This window comes from Centroberyx gerrardi, chromosome 15 (genome assembly GCF_048128805.1).
Source record: "Centroberyx gerrardi isolate f3 chromosome 15, fCenGer3.hap1.cur.20231027, whole genome shotgun sequence".
NCBI lineage: Eukaryota > Metazoa > Chordata > Actinopteri > Beryciformes > Berycidae > Centroberyx > Centroberyx gerrardi.
The window spans coordinates 26,317,114-26,344,613 of record NC_136011.1 but is presented as its reverse complement, the minus strand read 5'-3'; the positions used below and the strand labels follow the sequence as shown (position 1 = coordinate 26,344,613).

Sequence of the window (27,500 nt, the reverse complement as noted above, 5' to 3'; positions counted from 1 at the left end):
GCCGAACATGAGTGGTAAAGCACTTTGTGCCGAACTTGTGCTGCTAAATGAATTTGAATTGACTTGAATGGTAATTTATTGTGCTGGATACTGATGCATGGCGTGTCGGTCTTTGACAGGGAGCCAACATCCTCCTGACAGACAACGGCTATGTTAAACTAGGTGAGAGGAACACACAAGCCCTCCGCAATTACCTTCTGCTTCAAAAGACTGAATCTGAATGGCCTCATTTACTCACTTGCTCTCCTTTTCTCTCCTTCCCTCTCTCCTGTTCTCTCTTATATTGATTTCTGTTCTCCTTCTACCTCATTTTGTTTTTCTTTCTCTCTATACTCCCTCTCTTTTCACTTTGCTCGAACTCCTTCCCCTCTATTATTCCCATTCTTGCTTCTTCTCTTCTTTCCTCCCGTTCTTCACCCTTCATTCTTTCTTTCTCTCTCTCTCTCTCCAGCTGACTTTGGTGTATCAGCCCAGATCACGGCGACTCTAGCCAAGAGGAAGTCTTTCATTGGGACTCCATACTGGTGCGTATGATGTACTGATGCAGAAGTCCTACTTTCTGCTGCATGCAAGAGGCTTCCCGCTGGTCAGGGAAAGTCAGGGAATTTGATAAACTCTCTGGGGAAGTCGCAGGCAATATCAGGGAATTTTATAAGTGGGTCACTCTACAGAAATACACCAGAATGTGTTTTGCAACTTGCTTTAACACATTCATTGCATTAGCTGGTGGTTTTCAGGCCGACTGCAGTGGAAACCAGACTGCTCGCCCCCTTTAGGAAAACATTAACAAACCAGGAAGGAATAGCATTTCTGGGCCATGGAGGCGCTCCTTCTTTGTTATTGAGAGTCATAGTGGTGACTCTGTACATTACTACTGCTGCTCCAGCCCAAGTGAAATACCGGGGAAAGTTGTCTTCTTGCATGTGATTGTTTAATTACCTGATTGATTAGTTGGCAAAGTGAACACACATTTCCCCTTTCCTCCTTTCTTTTTCTCTCTGTTTATGGTCTGCCTCTGTTCCTCTCTCTCTCTCTGTCTCTCTCTCTCTCTCTCTCTCTCTCTCTCTCTCTCCCTCTCTCCCCCTCTCTCTGTCTGTAGGATGGCTCCAGAAGTAGCAGCGGTGGAGAGGAAAGGCGGTTACAACCAGCTGTGTGATATCTGGGCTGTGGGCATCACTGCAATAGAGCTGGCAGAACTGCAGCCACCCATGTTCGACCTGCACCCCATGAGGTAGAGGGGAGTGTGTGTGTGTGTGTGTGTGTGTGTGTGTGTGTGTGTGTGTGTGTGATACCTGGTAGGGCTGGACTGTAGTGTACATTTTTCTGTCAACCAATCGACACATATCCCCGATCACGATGGCAGGGTGGAATTAGAACAGAAACACAGTGTTTGAATGGGCAAGGAAAGGCTATTTTTACATTTCAAATTATAGTATATGTACTCACACTCAAAAAAAAACATGCTGAACAAGTATGAAGTTTAGTTTAGTTTTGTTGCACATACTAAAAAAAACAGAATTACCAAAGAAAGAAAGGGAAAGAAATGTACATGTGCGGGTGAGGCAAAAAGCCCAAGATGAGCTTCTATCAAAACGTGAGCCAAGGCCGAAACCAAGGTTATACTAATTAAGTTACAAGCTTTGAAAGTTTATTTTAAGTAGTTACAATAATAAAAATACAACTACTGAAATGTAGTTACATAATAGCGATTAGTAAACTGGTGCAACAAATATGAATAAATCATATAAATCTCCAGGATATTAGGTAAGCAATCAAAGCTGTCTGAAATCGAAACCTCTTTTATTTTTCTTTTAAATACATTTATGGAGGGAGATGAATCTGCTAAATAAGAAAATGGATTCCAGACTGTGACCCCTCTATATCGAATTGAAGATTGACTTCTGGAGGTGGCGTTGCATTCCCAGAAGGAAGCAGTAGCACAGGACACTGAGGAAGGCTCTGGGAAATGTCGGCTGTGTTTAGCCTGGCTCTAAATAAATATTAAATCAATTTGAGCATCATTTTTAGCCCTCTGTGTGCTTTCCTATTTGAGTGTCTCGCCCTAGGCTACATTTTAAATTATCAATAATTTAAATCGGTCAAAAATTGGCAAGGGAAATCCATCACCGATCCCTGGTTTATTTGTCCAGTCGCCCCACCTTGATACCTTGGCAGTTCCTCACAATTAAACTAGCAGAACAGAAGGTTTGGCTTGTACCCCGTGAAGTAAGAGTGTGTGTGTGTGTGTGTGTGTGTGTGTGAGAGAGGCAGTTTCAGCTTGAAGCTCCGTCTGGTGTGCAAAGCTTGCAACACATCCTTTATGAAGTAAAAAGCCTCCAACACGTTCTGTATAAAGTACTAAATAATTGAGAGAGGTGGGTTTGAAGAGCTAGCACTTCTGCGGTGGCTGCTTGGTGTGTGAGAGACTTTCTTACCGATGACTAGCATCACTCTGCTGTGGGAAGACTGTTGTAGTAGATGCTGAGGTTTAATCCCCCGCCCCTCTCTTCCCCTCAGGGCTTTGTTCTTGATGACAAAGAGTAATTTCCAGCCTCCCAAGTTGAAAGATAAAGTCAAGTGGTAAGACTTCACGCTGCCTATCAATGTCTTTCTGTCTCTGTTACTCTCCTTTTTTCGCAATTTCCAAGATTTACAGTTTCACAAGATCCACCCAATTTTGCGTAATCTCTGTCTCACTTGTGTCAATGCCGTAAAAAACACTTCTTTAACCTCTGTCTCTGCTCCGTCTTTCTCTTTTGCATGACAGGACAAATAACTTCCACCATTTTGTCAAACTATCCCTGACCAAGAACCCAAAGAAGAGGCCCACAGCTGAGAAACTGCTGCAGGTGAGCAGTGAAACAACATGTAGCACCGCATCAGAAATGTTTATTGGTGGAAAGGCTTCTAACTTGCATTTAATTGCCACCAAAAATGCTCTTTTAAAACCAAGAGAAACAAAGTTCTTCCTCTCAGCAGGGCGACCCGCCCCGTCTGTCCATTTATAGATGCACACTGCCCATTAGGCTATTTCCACAGTAGAGATAAATCACTAATGATGCTATCAGTCTGTTAGTATGGTGTTAACGGCACTAAGGTATTAACTGCTACCATTTCACATCCTGTTGAAAGTCAAGGTGACTAAATATAACCAAATATTCAAATGTCAACATGGCTGACGTCATCACAGCCTAACAAATACATTTTCATTTCGAAATAACAAGATGTTTTTAAATACACTTCCATAGTTTTGTGACTTACTGGTTGAGGAACAGATCTTTACATGATAGGCTGATACACCTTTAAAACTCTTTTGCATATTCTTGAAATCTCTTGTGATAGGCTCTGGTGCATCTTAAACTATCACCTGATAGGCTGACACATCTTTAAACCCTTGTCTGATGGGCTGATACATCTTGAAACCTCTTAAACTATCATCTGATTGGCTGATATATCTTAAAGCCTCCTTTGATATGCTCATATATCTTAAAGCCTTCTCTGATAGGCTGATTTATCTTTAAACCTCCTCTGATAGGCTGATATATCTTTAATCCTCCTCTGATAGGCTGGTATATCTTTAAACCTCCTCTGATAGGCTGATTTATCTTTAATCCTCCTCTGATAGGCTGATTTATCTTTAATCCTCCTCTGATAGGCTGGTATATCTTTAAACCTCCTCTGATAGGCTGATTTATCTTTAATCCTCCTCTGAAAGGCTGGTATATTTTTAAACCTCTTCTGATAGGTTGATACATTTTTAAACCTCCTCTGACAGGCTGAAACACCCCTAAACCTCCTCTGATAGGCTGACGCATCTTTAAACCTCCTCTGATAGGCTGATGCATCTTTAAACCTCCTCTGATGGGCTGATGCATCTTAAACCCTTCTCTGAAAGGCTGATATATCTTTAAACCTCCTCTGATAGGCTGATGCATCTTGAAACCTCCTCTGATAGGCTGATGCATCTTAAACCCTTCTCTGAAAGGCTGATATATCTTTAAACCTCCTCTGATAGGCTGATGCATCTTGAAACCTCCTCTGATAGGCTGGTGCATCTTAAACCCTTCTCTGAAAGGCTGATATACCTTTAAACCTCCTCTGATAGGCTGGTACATTTTTAAGCTTCCTCTGTTTTGGTACTGATAAATCCTTAAACCTCCTCTGATAGGCTCTGATTCATCTGTAAACCTCCTCTGATTGGCTCTCTCTCCTGTCTGTCTCCCAGCACCCGTTTGTGTCCCAGCCCCTCAGCAGGACGCTGGCCATAGAGCTGCTGGACAAAGCCAACAACCCCGACCACAGCACCTACAACGACTTCGACGACGACGACCCCGAACCAGAGGTGACCTTTCACCTTTCACCTTTCAACACAGCAGTGTCATCAAGAGTGTAACCGCCTTTTCTCTGGATATACAGAGATCCCACATTTAGAGGGTCACTCAGTGGGTTTGAGTTTATTGAATCCTTTATTCTCTCACCTCTTCTTCCTTCCGTTCTCCTCTCCCTCTTCCTTTCCTCTTCATCCATTTAATCCCTTCTTCACCCCCCCGTCATCCACTCCTTTTCTCCTCATCCTCAATCACTCTTTTCCTCTGTACTTATGACTCATCTTCCTGCTCTTTATCCTTTCCCTCCTTCTATACCACTCCCTCTTCTCCTTTCACCTCTTTTCTCCTCCTTGTCTCCCGCTCTTTTCCTTCTCTTTCCATTTCCCCCCTTTACACTCATCTCCCTTCTATCTTCTTCTCCTTTCTCCCACTTCCTCTCTCTCCTCTTCCTCTTCTTCCACTTCCCTATTCTCTCCCTTCTCCCCACACTTCTCCTTTTCTCCTGCCTTTTCTCTTCTTCTTCTCTCCCTCCTCCTCTCCGCCCTACCTTTTCTCCTCCTTCCCTCTCTTGCCCCTCATCATCCTTCACCTCCTCCTTCCTCCTCCTCCTCCTCCGCAGTTTAAGTACAGGGGTCATTTCCTACCCATAAGCCCCGGTGCTCGGCGTGCGCCCCGTTTCGCGGCGCGTAGGAAGGTACCAGTGTGGGCTGCGGTGTCTGCAGTGATGACCTTCTAATCCAGAACATGCTGCCTGTTGTTGTTGGCTGGGCGGACCGACCACAGAATTGAATAGACACATAGTGGCTTCCCATTCAAATCAGTGTTCCTGAATAGTCATTTGGCTGCTACAGTTCAGCTGGAAGCCAGTCAGTATTTGCTAATGTTGTCATGGAAGTTGGCGTTGGCTTGGCATGTGAGATTCAGACTGCTGATGGATTTGCATTATTGGTTTGACAGTAGAAGTTGTATTGAATGTCCATGCTTTTATATTGATATTTGCATTCAAAACACACACACATGAGGCTGTGCAGTTAATTGTGCATTATTGTGTATCGTGATTTTCGTTTCCACAATTGATAATCATGGAATGTAGATTAGATTAGATTAGATTAGAAACTTTATTATCCACACGAGGAGATTTGTCTTTGGTTACCTGTGGAATATAAAAACACACAACAGACATAAGACATAAAACACTTATGCATTGTATAACATAGCCTTCATATATTCCATGAGTGTTTACAATAAAAAGATATGGTGAAAGTACAAAAGAGAGAAAGAAGAGAAATTTAAATTGAAGAATACTCAACAAGGATGTGCCAATACAGAGTATATTGCTTTCTACATTGTAAGAATTCAGAACTGCAGTTGGCGAGTTTGAAACATTTCAGCGTTTCATCTGGAACACCTGCTGTAGCTGAAAATAGTCAAGAGGATGATAGAAGATGACAAAAGTGCAGCAAAATACTTTTGTTCATCATTAAGACCAATAATAGTGATTAATGATTGTGATTGCATTATCTAGCAAAACGGATGCATTATCATTTTAATCATGCAGTCTTACACATGCATGGTCGAGGAACTAAACTACATAGAGAAGGTTTTGTCCAGGTGAAGATCCACGTTGGATCAGAACACACTGTCACACAACTGTAGAAGGCTTTTTGTGTTATTACTGTTATTTTTTTTGTATTCATTTCTATGTAGTTATATTGAATATTCCAACTCACTGACAACACAAAAAACAGCATTCACTTCCATGACAACATTATTCAAGTTCTTTGACAACCATCTGTACCGTAGGAGATTATTAAACTGCATCAGTAAGGATCAGTTCTGTGGGACCAACTAGCCATTAAAGAAAGGGGCGGGGTCATAAAGATGGCTTGACATCATTGCCCGCCCCAGAACAAAGCATGGGATGGATTGGGTGTACTCAGTGACATCAGTTTAGGAAGCCATCTTTATCCACCGCCGTTACAGTTACTAACCACGAGCTGTGTGTTGTCAGAATGGACTTGATTAGGCTTAGAAGTGGCGTTTACTTTCTATCCAGACCCACTGATATGCTAAATGTGTGGATTTGATGTATGCATTTTAAGGATGTAGTCCCATGCATGGTTTGAGGTTGCTGTGTTTTTAGCTTTGCTGCTGGAACGTCAGTCTCAGACAAAAACGGGTTAAATCAAGTAGAGCTGCAACGATTAATCAATTAATCGATTAGTTGTCAACTATTAAATTAATCGCCAACTATTTTGATAATCGATTAATCGGTTTGAGTTATTTTTTAAGAAAAATAAGTCAAAATTCTCTGATTCCAGCTTCTTAAAAGTGAATATTTTCTGCTTTCTTTACTCCTCTATGACAGTAAACTGAATATCTTTGGGTTGTGCACAAAACAAGACATTTGAGGACGTCATCTTGGGCTTTGGGAAACACTGATCGACATTTTTCAGCATTTTCTGACATTTTATAGACCAAACAACTAATCGATTAATCGAGAAAATAATCTACAGATTAATTGACAATGAAAATAATCGTTTGTTGCAGCCCTAAAATCAAGTACGATTTGAATCCGTTTGGGAAAGTCTCCTCTGAGCAGAAGACTGTGGTTTAATTTGGATATGACCTACTGTAGACACATGCAGATCATCTGGGCATGAAACAATGGGCCATACCTGACTGTATATCCTGTGTTTCCCCTCAAAGGAAATCAAACACCTAGCAATCAGCCAAAGATATTTTGGCTAAAGTGATCCTGTCTATTTTAATGGGTAGAGCACGGCATTAACACAGACAGACAGGGTTGGCGTTTCCTTTCCTTGTCTAGCTCAGTGGGGAGAGCGTGGCGTCAAGAATCCTTTATTTAATCAGGTAGTCACAGTAAGATCGAAATGTCTTTTTCAGGAGAGAGAAAAAAAAAAAAGTTCAGTCACGCGTTGGGGAAACATTCAAACAACAAACAGAGATATCAGCAATTACAGGAATCAAAGAAGACGTTAGAAATTAATGTTTTAGAATCAAATTTCAAAGCCCTTTGCACATCATTCCATTTATAAGGTTTATAGTAATGAAATCCAACCTTGCCAAGTCCTGTATTTGTGTGTGGAGCATCTAAAAACGAACCAGTCCTGTGATCTGGTCTTGTAGTTACTGGATTTAAAAGCAAGCAGAGTGGAAAGATATTTGCGGGAGCTTTATAGATAAGTAGAGCTTTATAGATAAACGTAATGCAGTGCAAATCCCTTCTTGTTCATAAAGAAGATCAACCAGTTTTTCCATATAAATCACAGTGGTGAGTATGAAATTTGTCTCCTGTGATAAAAGTGTGCTTATACAGAATGTCTCCATAATGAAGTGCTGACATGATGGAAGATTGTGCAATGGATTTCCTATTTTCAAAACAGAAGCAGGATTTGTGTCTGTACAAGAATCCAATCTTAATCTTAATTTTTAGTTCGTAATAAAAATATATGTACTTATCATAAGGGACTTTGGACAAGATCATCCACCAAATACCATATATTATGTTATGTGAAGGGATATACAGTGTTTAGGCTTACAGGGTCTCAGTCAGAGGCGAAACTCTGCTGTTGTTGTTGCTAGGAAAGGTTTTGTGTTCTCTTGGATTGTGTTGCCATGGTTTGGTGTCTGGTTGCAGAGTGTGGCTGTTTTGCTGTGTCATCAAATCACACAAACAGGAAATAGCAGACTGATTTTTTTTTTTTTGGTCTCTCAGTGTCCCTCCAAACCCATTGTCTGTCTCTAAAGTACTATTCTGTGTGTATTCCTTGAACTGCTGTTTGACTGTGTGTGTGTGTGTGTGTGTGTGTGTGTGTGTGTCTTTCTCTCTCCTGACAGTCTCCAGTCTCTGTTCCTCATCGTATTCGTTCCACCAGCAGGAGCACCAGGGAAGGAAAGACGCTGTCAGAGATTAACTGTGAGTTTCTACCCAAAGTTAACGTGGTCAAATAAATTCCAGATTTGCATCTTTAAAGCCAGAAAAACCCAGGAATGTGAGCAGAGCCATGTGCCAGTTGTAGAGCTGGCTAATCACATGGTGCCATAGTTCAACAAGGGATTGTCCCCATGTTAGCCACCCGTCCAGCTTCATTCTGTTGTTGATTACAGCCGATCTGCATCAAGTGGGCTTGATATTAATAAGGGGTGAAGCAAGGCTCCATTATGTGATCGCTATCATCAATGATTGCTAATTTTTCAACCCCTGTGTTGGAAAATCAGCTTTTTTTTATCATCAGAGACATACATTTCCATGGCACCTACTACAATACCCATAAGCCTCGCCAACTCCCGACCAATCACACAATCAGAACAGCTCTTATGCTTGTTCAGCTGTCACTTTCTCCTCAGTGCTGATTTGACACGGTAGCTAGCTATGTGGTGCGTACCAGCTCTAGTATCCTAATACCCTGCATGTTTGAAAGACATTTAATCTTCCCGTATATGTCTGATCCACCGTTATTTCAACCTCTCACTCTTGGGGATTCTGTAAAATGCCGTACAATTAGTTGCAATCCGGCATAAAACCATTTTTTATCACAGAGCTCCAGTTAGTCGATCGAAAACGGCGCTGTGGCGTAAAGCACCATGGAAATTGTAGTCCTTTACCAAGCTCAGGTTATTTATAAAGGCGTGTTCAATGATTCATACAAGACTCCAAATCCAATTTAGTTATCCGTTACTCTTGTTGCTGTAAATTCTCTGATTGACTGAATGAGAAGAACCATATAACACAGCTATTTTAAAATCTGGGTACAAGAAATGAACAGCCAAAACACTTCAGGAAACTGGGTGATGTCAGGATCACCATGTGACTAGCCAGCTGTATGAGTGGTGTTTCTGTTTATTAAACCCTCACCTGCTGTATTTCTCTTTTTCTCTCATTTGTCTCCCTTTCTTCTTCTGTCTCTTTTCCTCTCTCTGTCTCTCTCTCAGTTGGTCAGGTGAAGTTTGATCCTCCGTTGAGAAAGGAGACAGAACCTCATCATGAGCCGGTGAGTTATTAGCTGCGGTGTGAGTGTGTGTGTGTGTGTGTGTGTGTGTGTGTGTGTGTGTGCCACTACACCAGTACCAGCATGTCTAATCCTCACTCATTCACTGGCAGCACCCCAGCCAATCCACACTGTTTTATCAATCTGTGTTGAACCAAACATTAAGCCCATCCACATAGTTCACCCTGGTTGGATTAAAACAAATCCACATCTGGAAAAAAGTAGACTTCTCTTTCTACTTTTCCATGTGAAACCCATTTTGATATTTGTTGAAAATGTTTTTAAATTAGACAGTGAGTTTCACAAGGGTTTTTAGGGTCTTTAGGGGTTTCACAACCCAGTATGAATCCAGGTAAAAGCTCCAGTTTAGGCTAATCCCATATTGATTTCATGTGTTAAATCCACTTGAGTCATGAAGGAGATGTAGATAAAGGGGAGGGGATGGTTTAAAGGAACAGTTCACCTCAAAACAAAAAAATTCGGACATTATCTACTCAGTCCCGTCAGTTGAAACTCCATTGAAGTTCGCAGGACCGCCAAACACACAGCGAGTTAGCTCCAGCAGTCCCATCTCAGGTTTCTCTCAAAGATAAATGGGGTTTAGTTGTTTTCGAGCTTCAAAAAGGGCATAAAATGACCATCAAATTTCTCTAGCCAAAATCGAGCAGCATGATCCAAGTGTTTTGTAGCCAAACGATTGCAGTATTTGCTTCTTTAAGTAGCGTTATCCTATGTAGAGGAAAACTGTAGAGGACCGTAAAACCTGAGCTGCTGACCGTAGAAGAATTTCATTAATACGGGTTTAAATGGAGAGTTTTAGTGTCCCGTGATGGTCTAAGTTTCAGGGGCTTTTCCACCCTGGAAAGAAGAAAACTCAGGGGAAACACTGAATCATTGTGATTTTTTTGGCATGAAAATGTTCCCGAATATCTACACAATATATCGGCACCTTCAATCCAAAAACATCCGTATCATATTGGCCTCGATGAAAGCATATCGGTCGAGCCCTAGCTGCTTGTCATGCTGGTGATATAGGATTCTGCTGTTGTCCTCAGTGGAAGTTGCTCTGGACTGGAGCGTCCTAAGAAGTTTTGAAAGAGGTGGTTGCTGGTGGACTAATGGGATGGTGCAGGGTTCATGCATGATCACAACGTTTTGCCCAAGTCTTTCACTCCCTTACTTTCTTACTTTCTTTCACTCCCTTACTGAGAGAAAGCGGGAGTGAGTGAAAAATCAAATTCACTTTATTCACATGCTTTTGCACTGTTGAATGCAGCCCCCCCCCCCCCCCCCCAAATTCAGGTTTATATATTGACACGTAGTCCTGTTAACCAATGTGACTCTAGACCATATGTGACCCAAATCCATCCATCCTTCCTTCACTTTCTCCTTCCTCCTGTAAGATAATATATTAATATGGAGTTTCTCTCTTTCTTGCTGACCAGTGTGATTCTGAGCTCTCTCTTGACCGAATCAATCCATCTGTCCCTCCCTCCCTCCATCCATCCCTCCATGCATCCATCCATCCAGGTTAAAGGTGCCACATGTAGCATTTGAACATCAATAAATCATTACCCCATTAAATTTGATAAACAGCCTCTATCAGCCTCTACTCTGCATCCTCCGTCGTTTCTCCACCTGGTGGATCTGGAGGGAAATCTGCTGGATCGCTTTACGGCACAAAACAGGAAGAGGTTCTGTTCTTCCAGAGCAAACGGAGCTAAAGCTGAAAGAGTTTCTGGCAGATGGCGATGGAAAGATCACTTCCAACATGTTGATCCTCTTCAGTGAAGACAAACATACAAAGACAGATGCACCCAGAGCAGTTGCCGGGGAGAGAAGTAGCAACTTCCTCCTTGCAGGGAGGATAGGGTTTATGGGAAATATAGTCTTAATTTTGAGAAACACTGGCACTAACAATATCACTGGTGTGAGATAGAGGCGACCAATCATCTCCACCATGCTCTCATTTGTTTACAGTAATTATAGCAAGGTATCACAATTAATTTGACAATGATTGATATTTAAATGCTACACATAGCACATTTAATATATTAACCTAAGGCCTTTCCTCCTCTCTTTTGCTGATTTTAACCCCCCATCCAAACCGATTCTATCCCTGGATCCATCCGCCCCTCCCTCCCTCCATTTATCTATTCATCCCAATTCAACCCAAGGTTAATATTTCAATACGATATTTCTCTCTCTTTCTTGCTGACCCATGGAATTCAGATCCCTTTTTTGGACTAAATGCATCTATCATCCGTCATTCCTCTTTCTTCCTTCCATCTTCCCATCCCTCTCTCCCTCCATCCCTCCCTCCCTCCCTCCCTCCATCCGTCCAGGTTCATGTATTAACTCAGGTCTCTCTCACTCTGTCTTGCTGACCAGTGTGAATCTGAACCCTATCTGGACTGTGTTGAGGAGCTCTACTATACAGCAAGATCTAACCTGGTAGTACTCTCTCTCTTTCTCTCTCTCTCTCTCTCTCGCTCTCTCTCTCTCTCTCTACCTCTATTTGTCTGTCCTTCTCTCTGTCTCTCTCTCCCTCTCTTCATCTGTCTCTTCCTCTCTCTGCCCTTGCTTTCACTCGTTTTCCACCCTGCTAAAGCTTTTGGCTGTTCGATGTCCAATCGTTCGGTGGTCGTTTTTTTGGTCTGTTTTTTCATTCTTTTGCAGTTTTCGTCCATGAACATATACCAATCTTTGGTTTATGGCTTTTTATTTTGTTCTTTTTGTTTTTCTCCCACCTTGACTGACTGGTGTTGTTTTAGTTGTCGTGGTGATAAGAGTTGTTGTTGTTTTCAAAAAGTATAGCACACACCTCCAAGCTTTTAGCAGGCAGAGCAGGTGAAGGACAAATTGGATAGAAGAAGAAAGAGATAGAAAGACATTCAGTAACCTGCTGAATCAGCCAGCAACACAATGACCTCAGATGTACACACACACACACACACACACACACACACACACACATAAGCACTGTCTGTGGACAAAAATGTAAATCTGAGTGACAGAGAGTGTTATTGGTATTGAGTATCAGATTTATGTGATTCTCCCTGGAGAGGAAATACCCCCCTTTGAACTCTTGTTGGTAGGGGACCATTGACCCCCACCAACAAGAGGTCAAAGGTCAAGCTCAGCTGGAGCAGCACCTCTGGAGCTGGTAGGGATTCAGTGCCTTGCTCAAGGACACTTCAGCAGGACAGATGCTTGCTGATACAGGTGTTTGAACCCAAGCCTTTGCACATGCTGTATACACTCAAATTAATAAATGCACACACCTTCTTAATGTTTTCCATCTTGTATCTGATGTTTGTTGATGTTTCTTTTTTTTTTATTTGACACATCCCTCATGTTTCTCTCTACAGAGTGTTTCTCTCTACTTTACTGATGTTGGTTTTTATGTCCTCTAACCTCTTGCATAGTTGACCAAAGCAACAAGGCCTTATTCGTATGTTCGTGTGTGTGTGTGTGTGTATAATGTGTGTATTTCTGTGTGTTTACAGTATGTGTGCTTGCTCCTGCACACGTGTGCATCAGTTATCTCCATTAAAAACTTGTGGTGTGATGCTGCATTCACATTGTGGCGGCACGTGGTAGACGGCAAGCCGGATGTTCATTCATCTCAAAATGAGAATGACAGTAAACTCTGGCGGAACGTGGCGTCTACCACGCCTGCAGAAGTTGAATTCTCCCAACTTCTTCCTTCTGCCAACAAACCAGAGGTTGAAACATCTGTCAGATTGGATGCAGCCACATGCGTTTGCCTACCTGCTCTTCTTTTCTCTCCTTCTCTTCCCATGAAGATAATGTAGAAAATCAGCAAGAGCTTGTACCACAGCTTGGCTCCTTTGCTTTTTACCAAAATTGTTTGGCTTCCTTTTTATTTACATTGGGAATCATATCTAATCATTTCTGACAAATCTAATCTGTAAGACATTTTGAAATGAAACAAAGTATTGAAAATGAGCTTTTATTGTATCGGCATGCATTTATCGGTCAAACCTCTTGTTTACCAAAATCACCATGGAGACGAGAAGGTAGTACGCCATTGTGGCTGACTAACATCCTGCGATGCCAACCGGTTTGTCTTGTTTTTTTGGCCACAGTTTGAACGCAGCATGAGTCAAATCTATGGGCATAGAGCTCGGCTTATGCTCGCTGTATACTGTCTGTGTTCATGTGTGTGATGATGTGTAATACTTACAGTGTGTTCAGGTTGCTACGTGGTGATTTTTAACAGGGTGTTGCGATTTTATTCAGGCTACTAAAAACATGACCATGGCTGCTGCAGTAGCGGCCCCACCAGTAGGGATGGGACGATGTGCTTATCTCACGAAACAGTCGATACACCATAGTGGGTTCACGCTTCAATACAACCACGATACGATGTAATAAAAGTTCAGTGAAAACAACGTCTGACTGTGCAGAATTATGTTTATTTCTGAGGCACAAATCTTTCTAGCGATGGCGTTGTCTTGCTAGAATGTAAACAACAATTTAAAAATGTCATTACAAAGTGTAAAATAATTTGGATGGAGAGCTTGTGAAGTTGTGATGGGCAAGCCGTCTCATTTGTGTCTCATTACTACACCAGAATAAAATCAAACTAATAACGCGATTAATTTTTTTGCCCCGTGATACGTATTGTCACATTTTTGTGTTACGGTATGTTGAATTTCGCTATATCGTCCCATCCTTACCCAACGGTAATTCGGCAACTCAGCAAGGTCTCAGCTGTAGCCGTTATTTGAAAGGTTTTATTGGTTTTATTGATCTTCAGCCCGGCGTGTGTCAGTGGAGAAATCAAACACATAGCACCTTTTTAAATGAACCAGGTATGAAGTATTCTGTAACAGTAATCATGTAATTTGTCTGGTTTGTAGGACTTGCAGTTGGAGTACGGTCACGATTCACCTAGTCTACTGGGAGGAAACAAGTAAGTCTCTCTCTCTCTCTCTCTTCATCTCCATCTCTATCCCTTTCTCTCTCACTCATCTTTCTCTTCTATTTCTCTCTCTTGCTGTTTGTCTCTCACCCTCTCTATCACTTTCTCTTTGTTTGCCCTCTTTCTCTCTCCAAAGTTTATATTTTGTCACCATATATCTGCGTTCTTTCTCCCCCTTCTTTCCTGTAGACTTGCAAGTGTTTTAGTTTTCTCTAGTATGTGAGTTTGGGGGATGAACACAGAGAGAGAGAGACAGTGAGAGTGTGAGAGAGATCTCATACTGTAGGTTTGATGATTTATTCATAATGGAGCTGCAGCTTGAAGATGCTCTGTAAGCTGTGCGTGAGAGAGAGAGAGAGAGGGAGAGAGAGAGAGAGATAAGTGAAATGTGCTGTGTAAGCAGAAAGCTCAGGTTCAGATCAGGGTAGCAGAATGTCCTCCATATTCTGTCAAGGACTAAGAGGATTTGTGAAGCATGCTTTTTTTTTTTCAAATCTCAGGACCTAGATAGCTGTTGAGGATGAATTGTGTCTGTGTGTCTTTCAAGGAGATGATATTTCAGGGGTTTTTTCTGGATGAGAGTTTGTTTTTTTGGGTATTAGTAAAAAAAAATTAAATGTAAATTTGCGATACTGTCCCACCAAAAGTAAAATGGCAAATTTTTTCATTATTCATCATTATTTTTGTGTTTTTTTTACTCTCTTACCACTAGAAGATTATAGGTTTATAAGTTTAAAAGAAATCACGATATTCACAAAATATAAATATCGGCCCAAGCCTAGTTACGAATCCCCGGTTAGTGTGCTTTCAACTCTGCATGAGTGTTAAGCACAAATCTGTGGTGTTTTGCACTGATGAGGAATAAGCTATTTTTTTATTTCCAAAGTATTTTAAACCAGACCGTACAGTTTTTCTTTCGCTCTGTCGTTTTCTCACCTCCCTCTCCCTCGTTCTCTCCGCTCGTCCCAAACAGGAGTCTTCTCAAATCGGTGGAGGAGGAGCTACAGCAGAGGTGAGTCAGGCCCCTCCCACTTCCCGATCCAACCCGGGGCCCCCTTTGATTCGCTGACGCTCTAACCACGCCCACCCATCAGCCAATCATGGTTAACGGCAGGACTAATCCGGCCAATCACGTGCGACTAACGCTGCTGTAACGGCTGTAACGTCACGCTGCTCTCAGCCTTTTGGATTCTGCTGAGTTTTATTTCCCTTCTTCAGCTGCTTGACGCTTTGACATCAGGAAAACACGCTGCGCTTCTTAGGAGCTTCCTGCAAAGCATGGCTTACACACACACACACACACACACACACGCACGCACACACATACTTGCGCGTGCACACACATGCACACATGCACGTGCACTCAATTTTTTAGCCAACGCTGCAACGGGTGCCCTTAGCTATTATATTGGCAGCTCGATGAAGAAATTGCGTATTTTTCGTCCCATAGATGAAATGATGATGACTATTTTTGTGCTTTGCTATTTTCCTTGAATCAATATTGAATGACAAATCTGTTTAGTTTCATTATATGGCCTACATAGTAATGTAGCTGATGGAGAGAGTTTGAAGTCTGCACACAGTGGGTATAAAGTTGTCTTGTAAACAGATCCACTATCAGTCACTAGCAGATACATTTTACTTTCTTTATTTAGTTAAATACGAATGAAATTGTCAGACCAATTTTGTTTAATCCTATGATCTAGATAATATAATGTGAAAGTTAATAAGCTAGTAAAGTTCTGCTATTTTTACCATACCCTTATAATAATACTCAGGTTAGCACATTATAACTTTACACCTGTTTCAGTGTATCTCCATTACAGTAATCTACACTGTTAATGTAGTTTCTCTCTCTAGTTAAAGTTGTATTTACACCTGTTTGTCTCAGTGTCTCCCCCCTCTGGTGCACAGAGGAAACAGCAGGGAGGGAGCGGGGGTCTTGTTCCATTCCATGAGGTTTTCACCTGTTCACCTGTCAAATCCCATGTTATGTTATAGATGAGTCAACAGTAACATAGACTTAACTTAAAGGCACGGGCCCAGTTCTTAACAGACCTGGGTAAAATAGTATTTGCAAAAAAAAAAATATTTCATGGTTTGTTTTAGTTTATAGAGGGGCCATAAGGTTGGGGTTTGCCATGCAGTGAGTCCCAGAAAATTAAGACGGTCACTGGAAAGTATGTGAAAGTCGTTTTTAGTTTTCTTTTCTGCGATCGACAGCTCAGTCTTATCTGAATTGTCCTGACATGGTAAACTCCACCCATCTGGTTCCCCAAGGAGAATAAAACAAATGCTAACAATTATTTCCAAATACAATTATTTCCAAATACTGGTAGTTTACTGTCAGCCTTTGCTAGTTTCCCAGCTCATCACATCAGAGTTGTACAGTGTGAAGAGGATACAAGAGGAGGGTTAGTTTGTTATACATGGAATGGAAAGCCCCGCTAGCCTAGGATAACTCCACCCACCCTTAGCTTAGCAACTGCCCATAAGTGTATATTCACGTTCAATTTAGTCACCTCAGTGAGTGGATTTTCATACATCTGTTGTTATGTGAATTGCAGTGAAGTTACATTTGAATTGATTGAATTGGAAGTGAATCCTCGACTCTACTGCCTACGCATCTGTGTAGATCTGTAAGGACTTGATGGGTTTAAACAGAAGCAGTCGGCGGCATGTTGATTAAACCCATCAGCTGACCGTCTGAAGTTTGCAGTTCTTGTGCCTAAACGTAGTGATACATGGGCCGTCTTTTAGAGCAACTCTGATTTACAACATCGAGGAGTTGCCTCCGCATTGTTGCTATAAAAAGTCGATTAAAAAATACATATATTTTATTATCAGTGCTGCTTCTTGGCCAGGTCTCCCTTGTAAAAGAGAATTAGTTCTCAATGGTACTTCCGGGTAAAATAAAGGTTAAAATAAATAAGTAACCACCTAGGAACATTTTGTATAATTTATTGTATTTTGTACAATTCTGAATTGTATTTTGTTGCTCTAGATTGAACAAAAAGTTGTCCTATGTATCGCCGCCCTTACCCTGCGTCCACACTGTGAGCAACTTGGTTAATGGGTCACTGTATTCTGATGCCAGAGTTTCCAGTTGCATCTATGTAGTGATTTGCAGCTACAAAGCTTTGAACAGTAAAGTCATGTGTTTTTCTCTGCTCTGGTAATTGCCTTTCATTACGTTGTGTCGTTTTGAGGAGGTAACATAGCTAGCTAGCGCTAATTAGGGTTAGCATTAATAAAAAAAAAAACAGAAAAAAACTCAATAAAATTACTCGAGAGCTTACTATCTCCCCCAGCGATGGATGTAACTGTTGTCCAGGCTTTGTTTATTCCTTTAGTCTTTCAAATAAAAGTTGTAGAGAACTGGGACGCTTTGAATGGCGGGAATCATCTTCACATCCATGTTGCACTGTTGTTGATGGAAGAAAATCACATGGAGTTCCCTGGTCGCTCAGCTCTGTGGGACATGAGTGGATCTCCACTGGCTTGTTACTGGTGTTGCTCGCAGTGTGAATGCGGGGTTCAGCTATTTAGTTTGGATCTGTCCAGTCCTCTCAGATCTGCTCACATGTCAGAGGAACGGGGTTAGAGGTAGTTTGTGGACCAAGCTTCACTCAGCTCTCCACCCTTTCCCTCCTCCCTCCCCCCTCCTGTCATCTCCTATCTCCTTCCCTCGCTCCCTTTCTCCCTTCATCCTTTCCTCCTCTGCTCCCCATACTTGAATCCTTTATCACCTCCTCCCCTTCTCCCACGCCTCCTCCCTCCTTCCCTTCCTTTCCTCCTTTCACCCCTACCCCCCTTGCTATCTTCACCTCCTCTCCCAGGGGCCATGTGGCACACTTAGGGGATGATGAGGATGAGGATGATGATGGTGCTGATGATGATGAAACTCACACTCAGTAAGTTCTTTCCTAGTCTTAGAACTAGAAGCCCATCCCTCCCTCCCTCCCTCCCTGCTAGCCTTCCCATCTCTCTTTCTCTCTCCCCCCTCCCTCTCTCCTCTCCTCTCCTCGCGGTGAGGATGAGGAAAGGAGGAGGAGGAGGAGGAAAAGGAGGAAGGCTTACTGTCTTTGCCACAGTTTCATCCACGCATCTCTATGCAGCACACCGCGCCATCACGCCACATACGCCGCCTGTGTTTGTGTGTGCTTACAGCCTGTGTGTGTTTTCCATGCTGTGTACTACTGTCTTGTGTGAAGTCTAAAAGCCACTAACAGTAACCCTAACCCTAAAAAAACTGACATAGCTGGTATACAGGACATTTTCTTCATCTTTTAGGTATTTCTACATTTTATTTTCAGATGGTAAAACTGTAGAAAGAGATAGAAAAGATGAGAGAAAGAGAGAGACAGTGGAATAATTTGATATAGGCAGAGGTTGGAATCGAAACTACAGCATCAAAAAGGTGCATTTAACATGTAAACTCAGCTACATATCAAATTGTGGTATATTTTACTTCATTTTTACTGGATTTAGCTAGTTCTTGTTGCATGAAAAGTGGCGTCTGGGTTCGGTGCTTAGATAACTGTTCTTCCTGACCTTGACGTCTTATTTTCTGTTGTCTTGTTTTGTGCTGCACTTGCGCCGCCATCTGTGTGCCTCCTTGCTGTGTGCGTGTGCGTGTGAGTGTGTGTGTGTGTGCACGCACTCACACTGCCTTCTTCTGTTTGCCTCTATAAAACTGTACATTTGGCATCAAGCCTTGTCCCTCATGGTGTAAAAGCCAAATGTGCACGGCCGGCCAGAGCCTTTCTCTTCAGCCGGAGATTTTCCACTGAATCAGGAAGGCCTCAGTAGCTTATATTTTAGGCATTTTGCTGACAGTTTTATCCAGAACACAACAATAAGATAAGCTTAATTTCCTACTTTGCCAACATTGCCTGCAACCAATAATAATGTAAATTGGGGTTAGAGCCAAAGCACTCAAGCTGGTTCCCAGTCCTTCCTAATAGAATGCTGAGTAAGTATGTTTTTATGGCTAACATTGTATTATCACAAAGTTTAATTCCAGGAAGTAAAAATGGAATCAGTGGAGGCTTAAAGCTACAGGCCACAGTTTTTGGAAAGAGGAAATACAAAAATATATCCATCCCAGAATGTAAATAGTTTGTTTTTTTAGCAAAAGCTGATGCTAACTAGCCTGGTAATGACATGAAAAGTGAGGCTGTAGCTAGCTCTTCTTCACTGGAAAACCCTTTCAAGTGAGAAAGAAAACCCTCTCCAGTGAGCACTAAGCTCTCCATGTGACTAATGCTGAGACAGTATTGATCATTTTCCTTTTCCGGGCGCTGTTTCTTATAGCTGTAGGTGGAGGATCAGTAGATGCACAGTGTGACATTCACAGTTTATACACTATTACCGCTAGCATTATCTTTTTAGATGGTCAGTCGCCATCTTCTTCAATTTATCCGTCTCCAGTCCAGCTCCAGCCTCTGTCACCATAGCTGTCCTGCCCCCTCCCTTACTTAAATGCTCACCTGGAGGCGGCACACTTCGCCCCTCCACCCTCTTCAACACAGAGGTGGAGCCACTCATCGATATCAGGTTGTAGCTTTAAAAATAGTCCCAGACCCCTTACTTGTTTAAGTTTTCATTGATGCAACTTTTCCGGGGTAAGCCAGTTGTCTGTTCATTGTCATTTAGCGTGGCGTGGATTCATTGTGTCTCATTTTTATTGGTGTTCCTGCATTTCTCTTCATGTCGATTGGCTCCCAGCTTATATCAGTTTTGATTTGTGTGCTCCGATTGGTCCTTTTGTCTGTCAGTCATCAACAAGTGGCTCGATAAAGTCACGCTCCATATGGCTGTATGGATGAAGCCTCTCAGAATGAAAGTGCTGATCTAAGGTCAAACTTCAGGAACAGTATTGATTATTATAAGCTGCTGAAAAGCCTCAAATTGTGGGATTGTTGGGTTATGTGTTAATCTATAAGCTGATTAATATTAGAAAAGCAAATGGCATGTATAAGTCATGCACTGAAAATAATTGACATTTTGCATGATAAGATGTTCTTCTGTTAGTATTGGAATTTGCATCTGTATATCCAACATCAATTTCTGGGATATTTATAGCAATACTGGCTCTAATAATACTAACCCTGATCCAATATCAGCGCTACCATTCTCAGAGACTTTACACATGGCTCCATCTGTAGTTTTATTAACGATCAATCAATAGTGTGCCAGTCATCACTTTTTATTTAACCCTTTGGGACAGTTATCTCATGTCTGTCTCTCATGTAGTGTTAGGTTACGGTTCCACTTGTGGTTTCAACGCGTCTTTTATCATCTGATCACTTCAGAACATATTAATTGACAAATAAGATTTTACCCTCATCTCTATTGGATCTTCAAAGCCAGATTTTGGAAGTGATGAAGCACGCACACGCGTGTGATGATCGTAATTCTTCCTCGTCTGGATGTGATCCAGCTGTGATCCACCAAGGAGCAATTTAAAGAGATGAAGAGGAAGAGGGAAAGTAAGGCAGACATATTTAGATTTATACAGCTGCAGGAGGAATATATTTGGCATTTTCAGACCAAGTGTGGTCTCATAAAACTGGTTCCTTATGATCTTTGGAAAATTTGCTTTGAAATGACAAGTGAAACCACAGCCTCAGTGGTGACATTTTGACAAACGCTTACATTGTTTTCTGTATAGCGCTTGTTTGTTTGTTTGTTTGAATTGTCAGTCTGTTTTATAACGAGAGCTACAATTGTCCTGTCAATCAAAGCCTCAACTCCTCCCTGTTCTCGCCCTTCAGCAAATCGAGCACCATCATGAGGCCAAAAGTCCCGCCCCCACTTCCTCCCAAGGTAGGAACAACCAATGGCATCCTACAGCTCACAGTTTCTGTTTTGTCAGTTGAAGATCAGTTCAAAGGTTCAGCTTAGTCTTCTATTGTAAGAAGGGTTGGGTTGAATTCACTTTTATTGTAACTTTATTGAAAATGTGAGGAGAAGCTGCAAGCTGCTAGAAAATAATGGCTCATCTGTATTTTCCTCCAGCCCAAGTCCATCTGCCCGCCTCAGCAACAACAGCAACAGCAGCAACAAAAACAAGACGATAGCCAATCACACAGCGAGGACGACGGCAGAGGGGGAGGGACCATCAAGCGCTGCCCGGTCCCAGAGACGGCCAGCCCCGCTAAGCCCGCCTCCAACGTCCCCCCGCGGCCCCCGCCCCCGCGGCTGCCCCCCCACCGCCGCAGCAGCCTAGGTAACGAGAGCACGCAGGGTGCGGACGCCGAAATCTCTGCCCCGGGGGATGATGGGAGCTTTAGGCATTTCTGGGAGTGGCTCCACACGCCTCACACAGAGGAGGAGCTGGAGGAGGCATGGGAGGTGCTGAAGGAGGTGAAGGAGGAGCAGGAAAAAGAGGAGGAGGAGGAAGAGAGTAAGCGCAGCCGATTGGTAGCTTCCCCCAGACCCTGTCGTCTCCCACCGATTGGTTGTCTGGTCCCCCATCAGTCAGTCCTTGTAGAGTCTGATTGGTTGATTTGTTTCGTTGAGTTGGTAATGATAGTCTTGATTAGTTGTTTTTCCAAAATTTTTTAGTTCCTTCCATCCATCAGCTCCTGCTCCAGTATGACTGTTTGTCTTTTCAATCAGTTTTTTTGTGGCGTCTGATTGGTTTTCTAATCCCATCAATCAGCACCTAGTCGCCACCGCCTCCCCCGCTTCTTAGGAGGAAGAAGGAAGAGGAGAAAACATCGTCCTGGCTGGTCAAAATTGAAGGAACAGCATATGATGTAGTGCACAGGATTTTTTCCTTTTTTTTTTATTTGACACACACCCCCCCATTCAGTTTTTTATATCTTACTTATCTCATCCCTGGAGGAGTGCACCTCTCCAGCTAGTAGCAGGCAAGATATTGCAGAATTTCAGATCAGATTACGAGCGACAAAGCTACAGGAAGTAAGTCATTTTCAGGGAGAGTTGGCAACATGGATCTACACGCGTGTGACACATTGCGCAGCGTGACGGCCGTGCGACGCTACAAATTAGCTGACTTTTTTCACACTCCTATGACGCGATGAAACATCACCAATCACAATAGTGAGAGAGTAGTTTAAATATTTTCTATCCCGTTTTCCTGAAGGTTCCACCAAAACTGTTCCAGGGACCAGGGACCAGGGAGCAGCTAGCTGTCCTCAGTCTTTGATTGTGTCCAAATGGAGGACAAATTGATTCTTGCAGTGACGGCGTCCGCAGGTGTCAGAATGCCGGCTGTAGGGAGACTCGGTGATATCGTAGCTGCCTGCGCTTCTGCCCGTTTTGTAGTTTTGTCGCTCTTAATCTGAATGTACCACTACTGTGTGGCGTTCCCTCATTCAGGCAGAAAACTTTTTTGGTCCAGTGGCCACAGTGGGGGCTGGTGAATACTAAAACTCCCCTGCCACTCTCAGTTTCTTATCAACCAACTATTTTTTTGGGGACTAGAATCGGCCATCCAAACGATGGATAATTACCTGTCAGAGTAGCTTGGTAGAGTGGCGAGTCGACCAGCCTCAACCAATATGTAACTGGTGTCTGATGGTGATTTCCCATCCTACTCCCAACTGTGACTATATTTGATCCTCTGTATTCTTCCTGCTAGCCTCCCTCCTCCCTCCCTCCCTCCCTCCCTCCCTCTGTGCTCCCAGTAGTTTGTCTGGTAGTTAGTGTTACGCTCTCCTCTGTCTCCTCTTGTTTTTGCTAATTGAAACCAACAGTTTTATCTATGTGGTTGTGTCAGTGTGAGTGGACTGTACCTGTAGCATGTTCTGTAATTGACTGTATTGATGCTATTGACTCATTCAGTCTCGTGATTACTTACACACACACACACACACGTATGTGCAGTCTCACTCTCTCGCTGCCCCTCTTTGTCATTTCCTCACCTTATTTCTCACACACTTTCTCTTACACTGTTGCACATACATACATTTTCTCCCTTTGTATCCGTCACACACTCTCACTTTGTCAGACACACGCACACACACACACACACACACACACACACACGTGCAGTCTTACCCTCTCGCTGCCCCTCTTTGTCATTTCCTCACCTTATTTCTCACACACTTTCTCTTACACTGTTGCACATACATACACTTTCTTTCTTTCCTTTCTATCCCTCACACTCTCTCACTTTGTCAGGCACACACACACACACACACACACACACTGAGTTGTGTCTCTGTTGTTGTAGGTAACGGGCTGAACTCTCCACACAACGGAGAGCGGGACAGTCCTGCAGACAGACAGTCCACCATGCCCCCTAGTGTCCCCATACGGAAAGACAGAAAGGACATTCCGGTAAGCACACTGAACTTTGAGCAGTGGTTCTCAAAGTGGGTTCCGGGGACCCCCAGGGGTCCTTGAGGGGGTTCCAGGGGTCACCAGCAAAATGAGGAATAGTTTAATTTCACCGTAAGTTAATTCACTAGAAATCATCCCAATCAGAATGTATAGGAATGACACCATTATCTCCCCTTAATTCAATACTAATTCAACAGGAGCAAAAATCTTCTCATATGGGGTCTGTTTCTTTAATGTGTGTCTATTTGGAGGTGTGTGACATGAAAATGTTTGAGAACCTTTGCTCTACAGCGCTACGATTTTACTAGAGTCTGCCTCTAAAATTAAAAGCATGTAGAAAACTGAAAAGGGTTCACCTGTGCAGCTTGAGCTTCATTTCAGTTCATTTCACAGATCATGCTCCTCAGTTTCTGTCCTGTGCTCTTACTGTCTTTCAAATCTGAAGCTCGTTTGCTCGTTGGAAAAAGTGTCACCATTAAGACCCCGTCACTCACAGTATAGCGTCACACTCCTCAGGCAGCCGAAAATCACAAGTCACATAGTTTTACATGTAGAGGGTTTTGCCTGTACTAAATCTCTGGATGTTTCCATTTATTTTTAGCGATATCGTCAATAAAATAGTTAGTTTCCACAGTGCTGACCTCCAAAATTCAAATCATTTGCTCTTTGTTCTAATTTCGCTGACTTGAGCTTTGTTCTAATATTTATGTTTTATATCCATATATATTACCATGATAATGTATAATCATGTGCTGACTTGCTGTATGTGTGTGTCTTTGTGTCTGTGTGCTTTTCTTCCGCTTAGAAGCCAATCAGCAATGGCCTCCCACCTACACCCAAAGTCCATGTAAGTAACAGTCTCTTGCTGCTCTTCTTTAGATAATTCTTGTTTTATTCAGCTAGAAGTCAGTGCTGTTTGATAAACTAGGTAATATTAAGGTTTATCAAGTTGTTTCCACTTGTTAGTGTTAGTGCAACTGATAAGCAACACCTGAAAATGTCCTGTTTGGATTAGGACACCGGCACCAGAGTCTGCACAGTGCTCACCATGTAATGTTTGTATGTAATATTTAACATTTGCGTAGCGTATAATCACCTTCTCCCCCCCCGTTCCCAGATGGGAGCGTGTTTCTCCAAGGTTTTCAACGGCTGCCCTCTGAAGATCCACTGTGCCACGTCCTGGATCAACCCCGACACCAGAGGTAACCAATAGGAAACCAGATGCACAGTGTGAAACGTCACCTTACTGGGTGATTAATCTGTCATTCATTACTCCCTGGATCAACCCCAACACCAGCAGTAACCAATGGGAAACCAGATAGATGCTACAGTGTGGGGTGGTTGGTTAAATCCTGGCTTAAATGTTGCTGTGTGTTATCAGAACTTTTCAGACTTAGATATCGAGAACTATTGCTTTACTGTAACATATGATAAAGTGTTTTGTGTGTGTGTGTGTGTGTTTCAGACCAGTATTTGATATTTGGAGCTGAAGAGGGGATCTACACACTAAACCTTAATGAGCTGCATGAGACCTCAATGGAACAGGTGAGATTGGAAATCATGTGTTATAACACTAGTATTACATATTGGGTTATAATGTTTACTACAAAAATATGGGACCCTCACAAATATCCTTGGTTCTTTTTTAAATTGGGACACATTTTAAGCCTAAACTTACTGCTGCTTTTGTCCTAAGCTCTGTGTTTGTTCTCTGTGTGTTTATTCTCTCTCTGCCTTGTGTGTGTGTGTGTGTGTGTGTGTGTGTGCAGCTCTTCCCTCGGCGGTGTACCTGGCTGTACGTCATGAACAACTGTCTCCTCTCCATATCTGGTAAGGCCGGCTCTCTGTTTGATTCGCTGGTGGTTTATTGTTACAAAATTTTCTACATTTCTCCTCTTAAAGGGATATTATTGTGGACTTGCAGCTAGCTGCTAGTAGGGCGGTATAATTATGGCATGCATGGTATGTCAAGAATTAATCCTGTTTGACTCGATTGTTGGTGTAAAATTGTTTTGTTGCACCTTTGCTTAAATCAACATAATGACTCTTCTCTTCTAACCTCTTCTCTTCTCTTCTCTTCTCTTCTCTTCTCTTCTCTTCTCTTCTCTCCTCTCCTCTCCTCTCCTCTCCTCTCTTCTCTTCTCTTCTCTTCTGTCCTAGGCAAGGCCTCCCAGCTGTACTCCCACAGTCTGTCTGGTCTGTTCGAACATGCCAGACAGATGCAGAAGTTACCAGTAGCCATTCCCACACACAAACTGCCTGATAAGATGATTCCCAGGTAAAAACACGTTCTCACCTGAAGAAGGCATTTCTGCTGTCAACAGTGCTAGTGTTTGATTTTTAAAGAGAAAGACAGAAAAATAAGAGAGGGAAGGGAGAGAGAATAGTCTGATCATGGCCAATGTGGTGTATTCTGTTGGAAGATATGTAACGTTTATTCTGTCATATATATTCTCATAATTTCGAGTTAATTCAGAGGTGTCTGGGGATGAAGCGGTCTGTACACATTCAACATTATAGGTTGAAATCCCAGTTAATTCTCTCCTGCCTCTCCTCACTGCATGCTGCTATGAGAACTAATAGGATGACTGATGAGGGTGGATCATTCAGTCATTTTAAAAAATAGTAAAAGAAAACAAGTAGCATCGAAGTTATTTGATCTATAGGATTGCAGTCCTCAACCAAACACTGCAACACAAGCTGGATCTGAACCCAAACCTTTTCTGTCTTAACACGGATTTCTTTGTTTTTGTCTCTTTACAGGAAGTTTGCTGTGTCTAATAAGATTCCAGACACTAAAGGGTGCCAAAAGTGTTGCGTAGGTGAGTGTTTGCGAAGAGGGAATTTAATATTTTTTGTCACTAGTGCATTCTGATTGCCTTGCACCACACCAAGTTCAAGATTCACTTTTGGAAATTTGTTTTGTTCAGGTCAGCAACATGAAAAACAGAAAAAGTTTAATGACCTTTTTCCAATGGGAATAATGTACTTTTAAGTGTGAATCAACACAATAAAAGTACAAAGCGTACAAATATTGTGTCCTTACAACACTTTTCGTAGGTTACTATAATACACAGGAATTAAGCCATTATTAAGTGTTACCAAAATACAATATTCAGACATGATGATGGTTGTTGTGGTTTCCTTCCAGTGCGTAACCCCTACACCGGCCACAAGTACCTGTGTGGAGCCTTCCAGTCCAGCGTCATCCTGCTGGAGTGGGTGGAGTCCATGCAGAAGTTCATGCTCATCAAGGTCAGTGTGTTTCTCCTCAATTGACAGTTTTATTTATTGTGTTAACTTGGTCTTAAATCCAGTTCCGGGCAGCATTGATAAGGTCTTAAAAAGTCCTAAATTCAGCTTCCTGATACTTTGAATAAAGTTCCTCTCTCAGCAGCTGTTCAGTGGCTCTATAGATAAATCCTATTTATTTGAGCAGATTAAGACGCAGATTTTACCATAACAGCTCTGCTCTTTATAATGTGTCACACTAAGCTTTCAGTTTGGATCGCTACAGCTGTCTGGCCTTTGCAGGTCTTTGAGATGCTAGCAGTCCCGAACCCTCTGTCTAATATTACAGCATATTAATTAGGGCTGAACAATTAATCGAAATTTTATCGAAATCGCAATATGGCCTACTGCAATTTTCAAATCGCAGGAGGCGCAATATTTGTTAAAGGCGAAATGTGTGTCAAAATACCATTTTAAATTAAATATTGTGGTGCTGCAGAGACGTCCTGGCCTACACATCATATTCTACTCATATTCTTCGACTTAAGAAAACATCTTTGTTTGGTACAGTTCCCCGCAAAAATCACACCATAATCATTTTAATACGTTTTTCAATGAAAATGAGAATAATGATGTAAAAAATTATCATTCCCTCTAATA

At 42.3% G+C, this 27,500-nt stretch overlaps 1 protein-coding gene across 5 annotated transcripts in view; it reads left to right on the top strand.

Moving 5' to 3' along the window:
* Nucleotides 1-27,500, top strand: part of LOC139928582 (mitogen-activated protein kinase kinase kinase kinase 3-like) — a 52,442-nt gene that overhangs the window by 19,716 nt on the left and 5,226 nt on the right. For 3 of the 5 annotated variants that reach the window (XM_078288679.1, XM_071921186.2, XM_078288676.1), the window contains exons 7-27: nt 120-162; nt 452-524; nt 1,100-1,231; nt 2,518-2,580; nt 2,768-2,849; nt 4,226-4,342; nt 8,190-8,268; nt 9,285-9,343; nt 14,230-14,282; nt 15,265-15,303; nt 18,131-18,205; nt 21,071-21,122; nt 21,315-21,525; nt 23,500-23,606; nt 24,415-24,456; nt 24,727-24,811; nt 25,075-25,154; nt 25,379-25,439; nt 25,770-25,887; nt 26,373-26,431; nt 26,761-26,864. In XM_078288679.1, the coding sequence (XP_078144805.1) occupies nt 120-162; nt 452-524; nt 1,100-1,231; nt 2,518-2,580; nt 2,768-2,849; nt 4,226-4,342; nt 8,190-8,268; nt 9,285-9,343; nt 14,230-14,282; nt 15,265-15,303; nt 18,131-18,205; nt 21,071-21,122; nt 21,315-21,525; nt 23,500-23,606; nt 24,415-24,456; nt 24,727-24,811; nt 25,075-25,154; nt 25,379-25,439; nt 25,770-25,887; nt 26,373-26,431; nt 26,761-26,864 (1,734 nt within the window). The remainder of the gene's footprint in view (nt 1-119; nt 163-451; nt 525-1,099; nt 1,232-2,517; nt 2,581-2,767; nt 2,850-4,225; nt 4,343-8,189; nt 8,269-9,284; nt 9,344-14,229; nt 14,283-15,264; nt 15,304-18,130; nt 18,206-21,070; nt 21,123-21,314; nt 21,526-23,499; nt 23,607-24,414; nt 24,457-24,726; nt 24,812-25,074; nt 25,155-25,378; nt 25,440-25,769; nt 25,888-26,372; nt 26,432-26,760; nt 26,865-27,500) is intronic. The other 2 variants (XM_078288677.1, XM_078288678.1) reach the window with 2 other exon arrangements.